At 38.7% G+C, this 13482-nt stretch overlaps 1 protein-coding gene across 1 annotated transcript in view; it reads right to left on the bottom strand.

The window, feature by feature from the left end:
* Window positions 1-13482, bottom strand: part of antxr1c (ANTXR cell adhesion molecule 1c) — a 40591-nt gene that overhangs the window by 25367 nt on the left and 1742 nt on the right. Inside the window, exon 2 of the mRNA XM_020644847.2 lies at window positions 1396-1467. Within this exon, the coding sequence (XP_020500503.2) occupies window positions 1396-1467 (72 nt within the window). The remainder of the gene's footprint in view (window positions 1-1395; window positions 1468-13482) is intronic.

Raw genomic sequence — 13482 nt, 5'->3', positions numbered from 1 at the left:
GGACATCATGCATGAATTTATGCTGGTATGCAGGCTTTGAGCTCTGTTTGCGTGACAATGACCCAAATGTTGACACTCAAACTACGTCAACAATCCACAGATGTGGGAAACTTTGTTATCTCTGTTTACTGGTGAAAAATTATATTTAGGAAGGAATTAAATGCATGTAAACATACACAGCTATCCAAGAAGAATGTGTTGAACTGTTTACGAGACAAGTAAGTAAACGCAGATTTACACTGCTCAAGACTTTCTCATGTTTGTTGAAAACAGAGAGAATAAAGAGGATACGTTTTCTGTTATGACTGAACCACAAAGATCCAGGTGTTGTTGTCGCCTTCAAGCACTATAAAAAAAAAACCCGAAACCACCCACGAGCAGAAGGCCATTTTTGTATTTGTTTAATTATAAACTGCACTCTTACTTTTCTAAAGCTGCATTGTGTTAAAACTCAGTGGATATTTAAGCGTGCAGAAGATGCATATTATTGAAATCATATAATACAACACTACATTTTTCAGTTTTCACAAACATTTCTAACTCTGTAACAACCACATAAAGCTTCATGAACACAAATAGGGTCATGCTACACATGAACTTCTACTACTTGGATTAAGATTGAGGTATTAAAGTATTCCTTGTGTTTCTGGAAACACTGGTGCAAACGTCTCTTGTGTATTTCAATTACTGACAAATTGTGAACTGTAGTGATTTTATCCCTTTGTTGATGTCCTGTTTTTATATTTATTGTGCTTTTTCATGATGAATGTGTGTGCGTGTGTTTGGGGGAGGGGGAGGTAAATGTCCTTTTAGTAGAGGAGATCAGTGCCTACAGAAAGAAACAAAGAAACTGGGATGAGAAAGTGGGCAATGACACGAGGGAGCGGAGTCTGCTCCAAGGACTATGGCATCTTTACATTAGGAGCGTTATAAAGGCTATACTATCTTTTGCCTCGTTACTGTGATTTTGTCTACCGCCTCTACTGATAGCATCAGCAAACTCTTTCCTTTTTTAAAGTCATAGAAGGCTTTGAAAATTCAGACTACTAAAGAAACTTCAGCCTGGAGTTTGTGCTGGTAACCACATAGCGATCAGATATCCGCTAAGCTACTACAGAGACAGAGGGAAAATCCGCCTGGATGTTGAATGACTTAGCACATGGCCAGTTGTATCTGCAGGGACATATTTGACTTTACTTTACCAGGGTGACTGCTGCCTGAAGTGTGTGTTTCTCTTCAGTGATCTACAACCCGGGACTCCAGGAAGTCGAGTACAGAAGCAACAAGGCTGTTTAGTGTCTAAAGGGTTTCAAATGTTACAGTGTCCACTTCCATGTTTTTCTTTCATATCTGATGGCTTAACTGTGTTGTAAACGTGTTACTGGTGCCTCTTACCTTTTGAATTTCTCTGCTAAATTCTCCACAAAGTAGTAGATTTCTTCCCAGTGATTTTTCACACTTCCAGACCTAAAGACAAGGATAAGAGAAACATTCAAACAAAAATCACTAATGTAAGAAATGTGTAGCTAATGTGATTAAAAATAACCCAACATCCAAGAGACAACATAGAGGAATTCCAATAGAGTAATTTAAAAAATGTCTCTGAAGAACATAATTCTGAATGCAATAAAAACAAAAAGCCAAAGGTTCAGTACTTTGTGATACTGCTATTTAAGAAATGCTTAAATAACTGTAGACGGTTATTCTACAGAACAAGAACACAAAACACCAAGACATAAGCTATGATCAGACACAGACTAACTTCCATATGGTGGAACAGTCCAATAAGGACAAACAACAGCTGTGTTAGCCAGAAACAACAGGGGGTAAAATCATTAGCTACACAACATAAAAAACAAGCTGTTCTTGGCAAAACACAAATGTTCAGCCTGTAAGAGTATTGTTTGTATTTAACAGAACGAACGTGGCTTTAATTTCAGAGTTTATACCATAGCTAACAGGCAATTTAGATGGATAGATTAATAAAACACAGGCTAATGGATGGATGGATGGATGAATGGATCCCAAACTGCTGAATTATGGCGCATCAGGTTATCAAAACAATACAGCACCAATGAAATAAAAACACAATAAATATACCCTACAAGAAGATGACATACTTCTTTAATACTACTAAACTGTCAAGAAATGACAGCGCCAACATACTTAATATAAATAAAATATAAAACTATAATATATCTATAAGATGTAAACATATTTTTCAGGGAGGTACCACTCTCTATACGCTGCTAAACCTTGTATATTAAAGGATTTAAACGTTCATTTCACTAAGAATATGTACCATTCTGTTAATGTATCACAAACACTATCTGGGGAATCACTTTATATAATTAGTTTCAACCGTACTTTAGGGGTGAGTAAGCAAGCCTGCTGAGATTAGATTTTATAGAGCCAGGGGCATGGCCTGGTCTGCAATTTAGCACCCTGAAGGATGAGGAAAGAGGTCCTGCTCTTCCCAGGGGAATTCATAAAACAGGCCCAACTCCCCATGGAGTTACATTCATTTCATCAAGGCAGACTGTTTATGTTTTTGTGTGTGTGCCTCTGTGCGCGTTTGTGGTCATTTTAAAGTGTGACCATTAGAGGAGGGGGCTTCCGGCAAGATGTGGCCAGTCAGCAGGTCAACAATTAGGTAACGAGTGGGCCAGAAAGATGACGCATTGGAAGTGAGCTAACTGACTGTGGTAAAATTGAAAACCTGAAGCTTACTCAGAATAAAGTCCAAGGCTGACTGAATGTTATTCTAGGTGCTATAACTAACTGTTGCGTCAGTATTAGACACACATGAATTGGCTAGCACTTCTGAGTTGCAGATTTTCTGTTCAAGGCAGAAGGTCCCATCGCATTTTTATCCACAGAGATTACACAGATTTTAATTTATTGAACAATTTTAATTTAAATGAAGTTCCTTGTTTCTGTTAGATCTTAAAGCAGGAGCTAGGTTGAATAATATTATGCTCTAACAGTAGCAAAAAGCCCTGAATGTGGAGGGGAAGCATGTCAGGCTCTGAAACCAGTTTGAAAAACTGCCCAAACTATGAAATTACAACTAACATGTGGTTAAATGATGCACACTGGCTCCAAAGGACAGTTTCCAACTTTCAAGTTTCACAGTTGTACAATTCACAAAGCTGAATGTTTCTTTGGCATTTTATGACAGAGAAAGGCAGATAAACAAGACAAAGATTTTTGGCTTGATGTGGCATTGATAGGAATGAAAAGACATGGCCAATGGGGTTCTCCCCAAACAAAAGTTTTCCCTGGATGAAAATAACTACAGGGAACATTTCGGCCTCAGAACCAAACCTTGTGGAACTCCTTTGCTTAGCATTCATAGATATAGATATTGTTGTCTGTCAACTTAGATTGATCTTCTAAATCTGGCTTAATCATCTTTCTTTATTGATCTCTTACTTTATCCCACTTTCTTGAAACAGCTAACTGAGGCAGATGGCTGTTTACCTATGGGTCTGGTTCTGCTTGAGGTTGTTGCCTGTTCAAAGGACATTTTTCCACTGTTGTCAAGGGAATGCTCTTGTACAGAAACTTTTGTATTACCATGGCACTTTAACAGGTTCATTTAATAATTTCTATTCATACACCGATAGGAAGTACATTATGTGTTTGAAGTGGAAAAAACATAAAAAGGAAGTGAAAAGGGATTAACTGGATATAAATTGGTGTATAACCCTGGGTGCAGGATGAGATTTAAACTGTGTCTCAATTTGGGGTTGAAATTATAAGCCTTTGATGCAGTGCTGTGTGACATAATCAGACTTCATATGCATACATCCAATGATGCAACCCTTTATTTGGGACAAAGCCGTACTTTTTTATGTTTTCCAGGTAATGGCAAACACAAAAAACACCAATACCTACAAAAAATGTTGTTTAGAGGTGACTGTGACAGTCAGCACAGGACATGAAGAAATAACTTAAACATGAAATTTAATGTAATAAGGGCTTTAACAACACACCTTGAAATCAGTTGGGAACAGGCTGTATGGGAACCAGACTAAACACTGACTCTGTTTTCCTAGCTTACCTTTCAGTTGAATTAGTGTCTAGAACACTCTCAAATCTTTTTGAGTCAAGTTTCGAAATAGCAAACAGAAATAACAAATTACACTCTCATGGGATTTTCTTTCCCTGACCGGATAAGAAAACATTTGTTCAGTAAGTAAAGAACAAAACTTTGAATAGAAAGGAATTGTGACTAATGCTTAATGCATACAACTGTCTGCCAGAGGGGTTAAACCCCACTGTGTTTTGTCTTCTTGCCTGGCAGTGGAGCGGTAACGATTTGGCCAAGCTAAGGGGAAAACATAGCCAGGGAATACCCAGGACTTCCCCATCATGCATCAGACACTTAAAACTCTTTATCCTAACAAAACAGAAATCTTAATTTTCTGTTTGGTAGACTGGACAATGCATGATTAATACCGATGATTTGTATTCTCCTTCTTATGGAGAAGCATTGATATAGCTGTTGACCAGAACCAGCCATTTTTTTTGGGCAATTATAACTCAAAACAAACAAAATCTTTGCAGTCGGAAGCATGTTTTAGGAGAATCAGCACCAAGAATAGTAGCTGTCATAACAAAAATGAGAGCCAGCTCACACTCAAACTTCATCAACCCTAAATCCAAGGAAAACAAACACAAAAGGAAGGCAACTTCCTAAGGAAAAACAAGAGTCTTCCACAGCATCTCTGCCAAAGCTACAGATTCACAATGGACTCCCTCTGGCCACACGTGCTGGTAATATACAAACCTTCTCTAAATACAAAAGCATCAAAATAACATACACGTTATGTAAGCTTCAATGTTTTGGGCAGCTAAACACCCTACCTAAGCGATTTCTCTGTGTTTTTTAAATCTGACAACATGACTTATTCTCCCACATCAAGGCTGTACATTCCTGTGAGGCTGACTATGCAAAAAACAAAAGAGGACAAGATCTTACAAGCAATACAAAATTTCCCCAAAAAATAAAAGCATGAGGTGGAAGATGAGAGATTTTTTGTATATTCAACAAAATGTGCAGCGCAAACAGAAATAGTCACACACACACACACACACACACACACACACACACACACAAACACACACACACACACACACACACACACACACACACACAGTCTGACCTGAAGGAACAGCAGGAGCCAATTTCTTTTGCAAATGGTTCCATTAAGGCAACAGAGGAGGGGGAAAATACTTTTTCAGCTTTCCATCAGCTAAAAGTCCTCTAGCGTTGTTGGGATAATTCTTGAGTATTTATTTAACATCAGGGTGAATCTGAGGACTCCCACCTTTGGTTTTAAGCTGCTTATCTTAATAACCGAACCACAATGGCTCTTGTTTGCCTTGGACAGGTTCAGTTGTCTGAGGTGGCTGCAGTCGTGGGATCGAGGCCTAGCTTGCAGTTTCACTCACCTGTCCAAACAGCGTTGGGAAAGGAAGTGGTCGATTTCTTTCTATGATCCTTGGTGAAACTATTTTATGGGGCGCCTTGACCTCCTCTAAATCCTTTGATCTATTTTTAATGATCTGTGTTGATCGCTGAGGTTAAGTGGTTTTGGGTTTGGACTCAGAAAATACAGTTATTTGACAGGTGAGGGATGTTGAGTTTGCGACAAAGTGACTAAGCCAAACAGAAGTTTGAAGTTAAGCCATAACAAAAACTCTGAAGCCAATGACAGTGTTTTCCTCGATTGGACCAGTTCTTAGCAAAATGAAGTGCATGTGTCTGGCTGAAAGCCATTTGAGGGCAGAGAGTACAAGAACAAATAAAAGAGAAGAGAAAGGGAAAGAAAAAGAAAAAGAAAAAGAAAAAAAGCCTTATCATCAAGATTTCCTTAAATTCTGCTGACTGGGAGTGAGATTATGTAAAAGAATCTGTTGGCTCAAGTGCTAACTTATCTTCCAAGAGGAAACATGTCAATGATTTGACGACAACTCCAAGAGTAAGGCCAAGTTTCTCTCCTCCAACTTGCTTCAGTTTTCTTCAACCATCACAGCTGGCAAATATGAAAAAGAAAACAGTAAAACACCATCACCAATACCAGCAGACCACCAAAGCAAGAGGTTAACAACGGATTCAGTCACTGACTAGAACATTTGGCGTTTGTTGACCAGGGTCACAATGTTTATAGTTTGTTTTTATCTGTTTCATCAACCAATTGGTTAAAAAACAGGTAGAGTCCCTAACAGCAAGGACAGGAAATGAATAGCCTAAAGAATGGTTTGCATGTATCCTCCATAGGCTGAGTCTAAAACCTTAACAGATACCCACTACAGTGATATCTGAAAAACAGATGTGCCAATGCAGTTGAGGGGATTATGAAACCGATTATTTCCTTTCCTAACATCTTTAATCTTTAACCATTTTTAAAAATGTTTTTTCTGTCTGCATGGTGAGATTTCAATGGATGGATCTGTTGAAAATGAGTCAGTGTGTGTATGACTGAGTGTGTTCTGAGAGACAGAGAGAGAGAGAGAGAGAGAGAGAGAGAGAGAGAGAGAGAGTGATACATGAATGTGTGTGCGCTGAGGAGACAATAAAGTTCAGCTGAAGGAACAGAAGAGTTTACACAGAGACACAGAATACAAACAAACAGAGAAGAAATACCCAGAACAGAACAAAGTACAAAATAAAGTGGAGACACTCCAACAGACCACAATAAATCATCATTCTGCTGTGGAGGCTGGACAGCACTGAAGCAGAACAGTCCTTTTAAGGACTATTAAAGTTGACTTTGAGGTCACAAACTAAAAGTGATGAGATTGCAAAAATCTAAAAACAACACTGACAAAGCCATGGCTTTGGCTGCTTTAAGAAAATGCTAATGTCATTTTGCAATAAGAAATCACAATAAATGAATGCAAACATTCTGATAATCATCAATAATTTAAGCCTCTTTGACTGCCAACATGTCAAGTGTTTGTTAAGATATTGTTGAGATTTGAAAGGCGGGCCGACATGTCGTCCCTCCAGACTGGCAGTTAAAATCAGGCTCGGGCAACACTTAATAATGGTAATGGTCCTTTCTCCTTCTACTTTAAAGCAGCTTTGGTCTATATTTTATACGAACAGTAGTTCAGAGGCATATGTGAAAATAATGATCAAAGAATCAAAACTTCTTAATGTTCGACCTCAACTGCTTGGACCCCTTTGTCATATGTCAGCTCATTGTTTAGGTTGAATTATTTCAGTCAGGTTGAGTCTCATCACTCAATAATATCCTTTAAAAAACCTCACTGTAAGCTAATGAAACATTATGCAGCTCAAGAGTCAAATGTTTTTTTTTAGCAGATGGTGTAAACCTAAAAGAGCTCAACCAAAAATGTATTTATTCTTGTTGGTATTTCATACAACAGAGACACCACTGCAAAAGAACACTGTCAGGTGTGTGTTATGAAGACTCATATAAATGTGTGAGAATTGAACCAAAGTGTATCCCTGTTGTGTTTTATAGCCAGTTGTGTTGCCCCCATACAACCAAGGATTTAAATAACAAGTAGAAAGTCTCTTCAAATGAGTTCAAACAGTCAAAGTTAAAAACAAAAGTGGTTGTAAAAAGGGACCTATACGTTGACTTTCTTTTTTGCAATCCTGTAACATCAGCAAAGGTATTACAGCTGAAGCATATGTTTTTCATATTAAGCCTTTTCAAAATATTCTCTAAAACAAATGTTTTTTTTAAGTTATGTCTCATACAAGTCAACTCTAAAATTCCCAGCAAGCACTTCTGCCTCAGAGGCTGATGGTATGACGCCATGTGGGAAAAAGCTCCGTTGGTCTGAGGGCTTAGCGGCTCTCAGCTTCATTCTCACGGTTCAAAGTGTCGAAGAAGGAACACAAAAGGAGAAGAAAAAAAAATCCCAAACTCTGCTAAGGAGAGTGTCTGCAATTCCAGCTGGAGCAACCCACACCACCCCAGCCTACAGCCAATGATGGTGCTCCAATTTAACTGACTGGGCACAAGGATCTGTTTGTTTAAAACCACTAACCTACTTTTACAGCCTTTGCAGAAGTCAAAGTCTTTACTGGGTGATTGCTGAGCTAATGCTGTACACCTATTCCAAAACCAAGAGGAATTCTTTGGAAAAAAAATAGATAAATTGATAGCTGGAAGACAGGCACTCAGGATTTATGTCACAAGACACAAGGTTTTCCTTTACAGACTTTTTCTGAACAGCTTCAATATATTTTTCTCTGTGCAATCAATCAATCAGATAGACCAAGTCCTTACTGTGCACTTTGTTATAGTATTTACAAAGACCCAACATTCATCAATCTGCCATTAGCAAAGAACTTGGTAACATTTAGCAGACTTATGTTGAACAGTCATCTGCCGCAACTGTGTACAGACAAAGTAAGAGTTTCATTCATAACCAGAAGGTTGGATTAGAGTAGGAGCAGAATTCATCAACTTCAAAACCGCTGGTATTGTTTTATTCCTGAGGGACTTAGGACAGCATGATGTCATTTAAAAACACATTTCTTCCTGTTGAAAACACTAAAGCAGCATGCTGTAAAAGACAAAATGACAAGAGCAAGTGCCATTCCAAAGCAACAACGTATTCCCAAAGCCAGCAAATCTCAAATATTTATGGACTGCAGCTGCAGTTAAGTTTTTCCGCTGAGTGGCAAGGATTCAAGCAGCATGACCCAACAACGCCCAACCGGTGTGCCAATTTGTGACTTCATCAGCAACAACAAAAACATTTTGCAGCTGTGATTAGTGTTTTAAATTGTGAAGACAAGACAGAAATGGCTCGCTTTAACCAGAGAAAGAGTATGATTCAAAGAAGGAGTGCAGTGTGGAGAGAATTGTTTCTTCGTGTTACAGCTTCGATATGCTGTAACACGAAGTACGGGAATGAGAAGAAGTCTGTGGAAAGAGGAGGCAATGGAAGTCTGTTGAAACAACACACACAGAGAGAAATTAAACATCTTTAGGACTCAGACTTTGTCACAGAAAACAAGAGGAAGACAGCTTTTAAAAGTATGCTTGTCCATTCCAGCTGCTTCATTTGTATTTCAAAAACACTACAAGGGTTTTTTTATTGCAAACAATTTCCTTGATTAAAAAAGAAAAAATGCCCCATGTCAACCTCAAAAACAGATTGTTTAATTCTGTCTAAATAAAGAGTTTAACATCTGCATTTGGCCTACACAGAAGGTGAATTCCTCTCTGCCATATGAACACACCCAAATCCCTCCTCCAGCACTGTGTTCCATATAAAACAGCAAGCTGCAGCCCGCCTGCTCTGAACCAGCAAAAATACATCCTTTTTGTGAACATAAGTAGCTATAGGGCTGAAAGGAATACATCAAATGATTACAGTAAGGCTGATAGCGTCACAACTCGAAAGCTAAACAACAAGACAATCTCCTCAAAACATGGCTGCCCAGAAGTCCTTTATTCATTCAGACCTCATGCGTCTGGATTTCGGGTTGGAAAACTACGTCAGCTACTGGCCATCCTCGTTTGGTTTTATATATATTCGGCCAAGCAAGCTATGTTGCTCTGGGGACTGAAGTGTTGATCTCTCTCTCTGAAAGTTGGTTGGTAAAGCGTTGGTCCAGACAGACTTTTAAGAAAAATAATTGCTAGAATATGTTGCACAGACAATTATGGTTCCCAAACGCTGAATTTGAACAACTTTGATAATCTTTGGACTTGTTATACGAGGTGAAATGTTTAAACTGGCCGGTCAGACACGTCATCGAACATGCCTGGAAGACAAACGACATTCCACTGCACATTTTGTGTTCATAAGCAAGTGTTAGCATGCTAACGCGCTAAACTCAAATGGCATTCATAGTAAAAAATTATAAACTTTACAGGGTAAATACTTCACTCTAAGGCTGAGGGGTGTACATTTTTCCTGACTATTGTAAAAGTAATTCTGCTTAAACAGTCTTTTTATTGTTCAACATGAATGCCTGTGCTACTTTTCTGTATCTAAAATAATTAAATATAGCAACAGGGATGAATTTAAAGCCTCTGGTTAGATTTATCCAACTTGCTAACAAGCTGATATTTAAGTAAAACATTAAAGGGAGTCATCATTTCTTTTTTGACCCACCAGGAGAATATGACATGAACTAGTACTAAATATAGAAAGTGAGAACATTAATACAGTAAAACAATGAGTGAAGTGCTACGGTACCTCTGAGCAGAATATGATGATGCCTGTAACACACAAGCTGCGAGAATACACGACCCCTTTGAATTTGACTGATACTGTGAATCTCCCTGAGCTGAGCACAGACTTGAAATATCTCCTGTTGACAAGAGGAAAGCCAAGATCTGTCTATTTAATAGAGCAGTTATACATGTTTCCATTGCAGTTAATGATGGTTTTAATTTTCGGGAGCATTAGTTAATTTGTCAGACATTACCAGGGACACAGAGTTGCAGCTTTTTGAAAAAGTTTGATTTTGATGGCAACACGCGTGAAAACTGACAACGGTGAATGTAGTACAATTATCTGAGGGTGTCTATTGTGAATGTGAAAACCTGATCATGCTACAGCTTGTGATTTTAAGTACAACCTCACTTTGTCCCTAACACAGTCACAGAGTTGTCATATAATTTCTGTGTTGATTTATTTAGGTAACAGTGGTGGAGAAATCTTTCTATGTCTATCAGAGAACCACATACCAATACACAAGGACATGATGTCACATAGGTCAATGTGGGTGAGGTGGTGAAGTGAGGAGCTCTTTGTTTTTTTTCCCCATTTCTTTCAGTTTCATTTGGTGACACTAGTTGGTTTAGTCATGTTCCTGTTTTTTCTTCTTCTGACTAACAGCTCTACCAACATCTGAATGATCTGTTTTAAGTGCATGTGTATTAAAGACAGAGGTCAACATATTTATTTAGCTGATTAACCTTTTAGTTCTGTAACTTGAAGTGTTGTTGTTGTTGTTTCTCACCCCTTTAACAACAAGCAGGTCAACCATACTTTCCTTTAGGTAATCACATGTAGACCTGCAAGGCACTGGGGCTAGTGTGTATCACAACAGCCCAAATTTTCCAAACCCAGTCCCAGATGTCCCAGATAGAAACTGGCAACCATTCAGTCATTAGCCTGCTCAACCCTACAGACTGGAGCCACCCTTATGTGTCACTGTCCTTCATGTGAGAGCCATGACGTGACATCACAAGTTATTTTCCTCATTACTGTGAAACTCCTGACTCTCTGCTCCTAAATGTTTCTCATTCTCAATCAAACAGACCAATTCCAGCCCCATCAGGTTAACCATGAGTTTACAGTTTCTTTCCAGCTAAACACTGTTTTTTGTCATGTTCAGTGCCAATGTTTTCAGCAACGCTAGCACCATGACTCAAGGGGACGGTAAAATCAGTCGGTTGGTCTAACACTTCGGTTCATGCTGAAACACCTCATATAAACTAATGACATTCCCATCAGCCTCAGCTGTACTTTCAGTTAAGTGCTAATAAGCAATGTTATAAACCAACAAGCTAAATTCAGATGATAAACATTGAACACAACACTATGCCTGCTAAACACTCCAGATTCTTTCCTCATGGAGTTCATGTTCTCCAAAAACTTTGAGAGTGCATTGAGAAATTACGAAAAAAAGTTACAGTTTAACCATTGACCTACCAATTTGGAAATACCCAAACCAGAGACATGCTATTTTATCATTAATTAAAAGTGCTCTATCCTATCATAGTTTTTCCCGACTTCCCAAACAATCAATCTGTTATTAATCCTGTCAGAATTATTTATATTTCTGTTGAAATGATTGTTTTTTGAAAATGCCAATGAACTGCAGTGAACACTGTCAAATGTTGTTTTCTTTCTAGGTTAAATTAAACACACAACAAGTGATGTTTGAAGAAAAATCAGTCATCAAATTTCTATCATGGTTGGTCCTTCAAGTAGCCTATATCATGGTTGGAGTTATCAGGGACCCCCGTTGGTAGTTGCATGCTGGAGTATGTTGGAAGGCTTGATGGTTAAGAATTTATGAAAATCTTTTATATTATTCAGTGTTAGACCTCTTTGTGAATGAACCCTTGGGAGATTTTCTTGTTGAACACTGTCACACTTCCTGCTTGTCTCTCCATTGCTTAAACTGAAAGGCTTCTTTTTTTACTCCAGTAAGACTAGTGAACCAATACCAATTGTCTGTGTGGTTTAAACACACCAGTGTCCCCACAGAAAACATTACTGAGAGTGGCAATATGTGGAACCAGAAACTTTCAGTATTGTCATCTGTTTCTAATGAAGCTATTTTAGATGCTGAACACTAACACGCCTTGACATCGTGAGCATGCTGACGGTAGAATTCAAACCATTCTGTTTCTACTATCTCACATACTGTAGCTGCCACTGTGTTGATTATTGCTTCTTTTTTTATCACACAACTGGTATTGCCTGAATGTGTTAGAAAAGCTGACACTGGATTGAATTTGTGTGCTAACACAGAGTCTAATATCGACGTAATAGAAAGACTGGGATGAATTAAAAGCAGCTATTTCTGATAACCACAGCTTATGTAACATCAAAACTCTCAGCTTTGTATCCCCCTCTGCTCAAAAGCAGTGCTCAATCCAGTCTGCTGCCACTCACGCTGAATTCAAATCAATTCAAAGTGTGGTCCTTTGTACCCTCAAATTTTTCCAAAAGACTTGACTGAAATCTAAATCACCATGTTGTGCACCATTTGTCCGTTTGGGGGGGGGGGATGGGAGAATAGAAGCAGCAGGTTTATGTCTGGATTTTTCCAACAACACAACAATGGAGAATTGGAGTCTAGAGAACAAGCAATGATGTAAACTAAGAAAAATGTATTATTGTCTCACAATGATTAAGGAATGAGTGTCAGCATTCAAGTATCCTCTCCCTTCTGCTGTTGTTTGTACTAAAAATCCCCTTCCTCTCACACACTTCACGTCTTCCATATGGACCAACCCGGGCAGAGTTCAGACCATTCTCATAAAACCAGCTCAGGCCTGAGGGATGGGGCCGAGGGTTAGCTTAGAGAGCTCTCTAACAAGCCTCTTCTTCTTGTTTGAAGTCCACAACCCATGGCTAAACCTTGTTAGTCACCCAGAGAGTGGGCACCAAAAGCACGCAGACAAGCTAACAATAGAATCTGACATTGGAGAAAAAAAAAAGATGTTGTTGCCTAATTTACAGCATGTGTCGGTGTTTACCTCATAGCACAAGCCAAATGCGGCCCTCCACATCTGTGAAGCAGTCTCATGTTTTGTCTCCACTTCAGCCAATGTGAAGTCCAGTGATTACATCAAAGCAGCAGGCACTGATCCCCGCTGCGGGCCATCAGTGTGAAAAATGTAAGCCCTTTGGTTAAAGCCATCCACACAGTGTGAGATGTTCATCAGTGATGCTAATTTGCATTATAGACTTCTTATTCCTCTATCTTTCAACCTCATATAAAATGTGGCA

Source organism: Labrus bergylta, chromosome 21, assembly GCF_963930695.1.
Source record: "Labrus bergylta chromosome 21, fLabBer1.1, whole genome shotgun sequence".
Taxonomy (NCBI): domain Eukaryota; kingdom Metazoa; phylum Chordata; class Actinopteri; order Labriformes; family Labridae; genus Labrus; species Labrus bergylta.
Note: the sequence above shows the minus strand (reverse complement) of the source record. Positions and strands in the feature narration are given on the sequence as shown.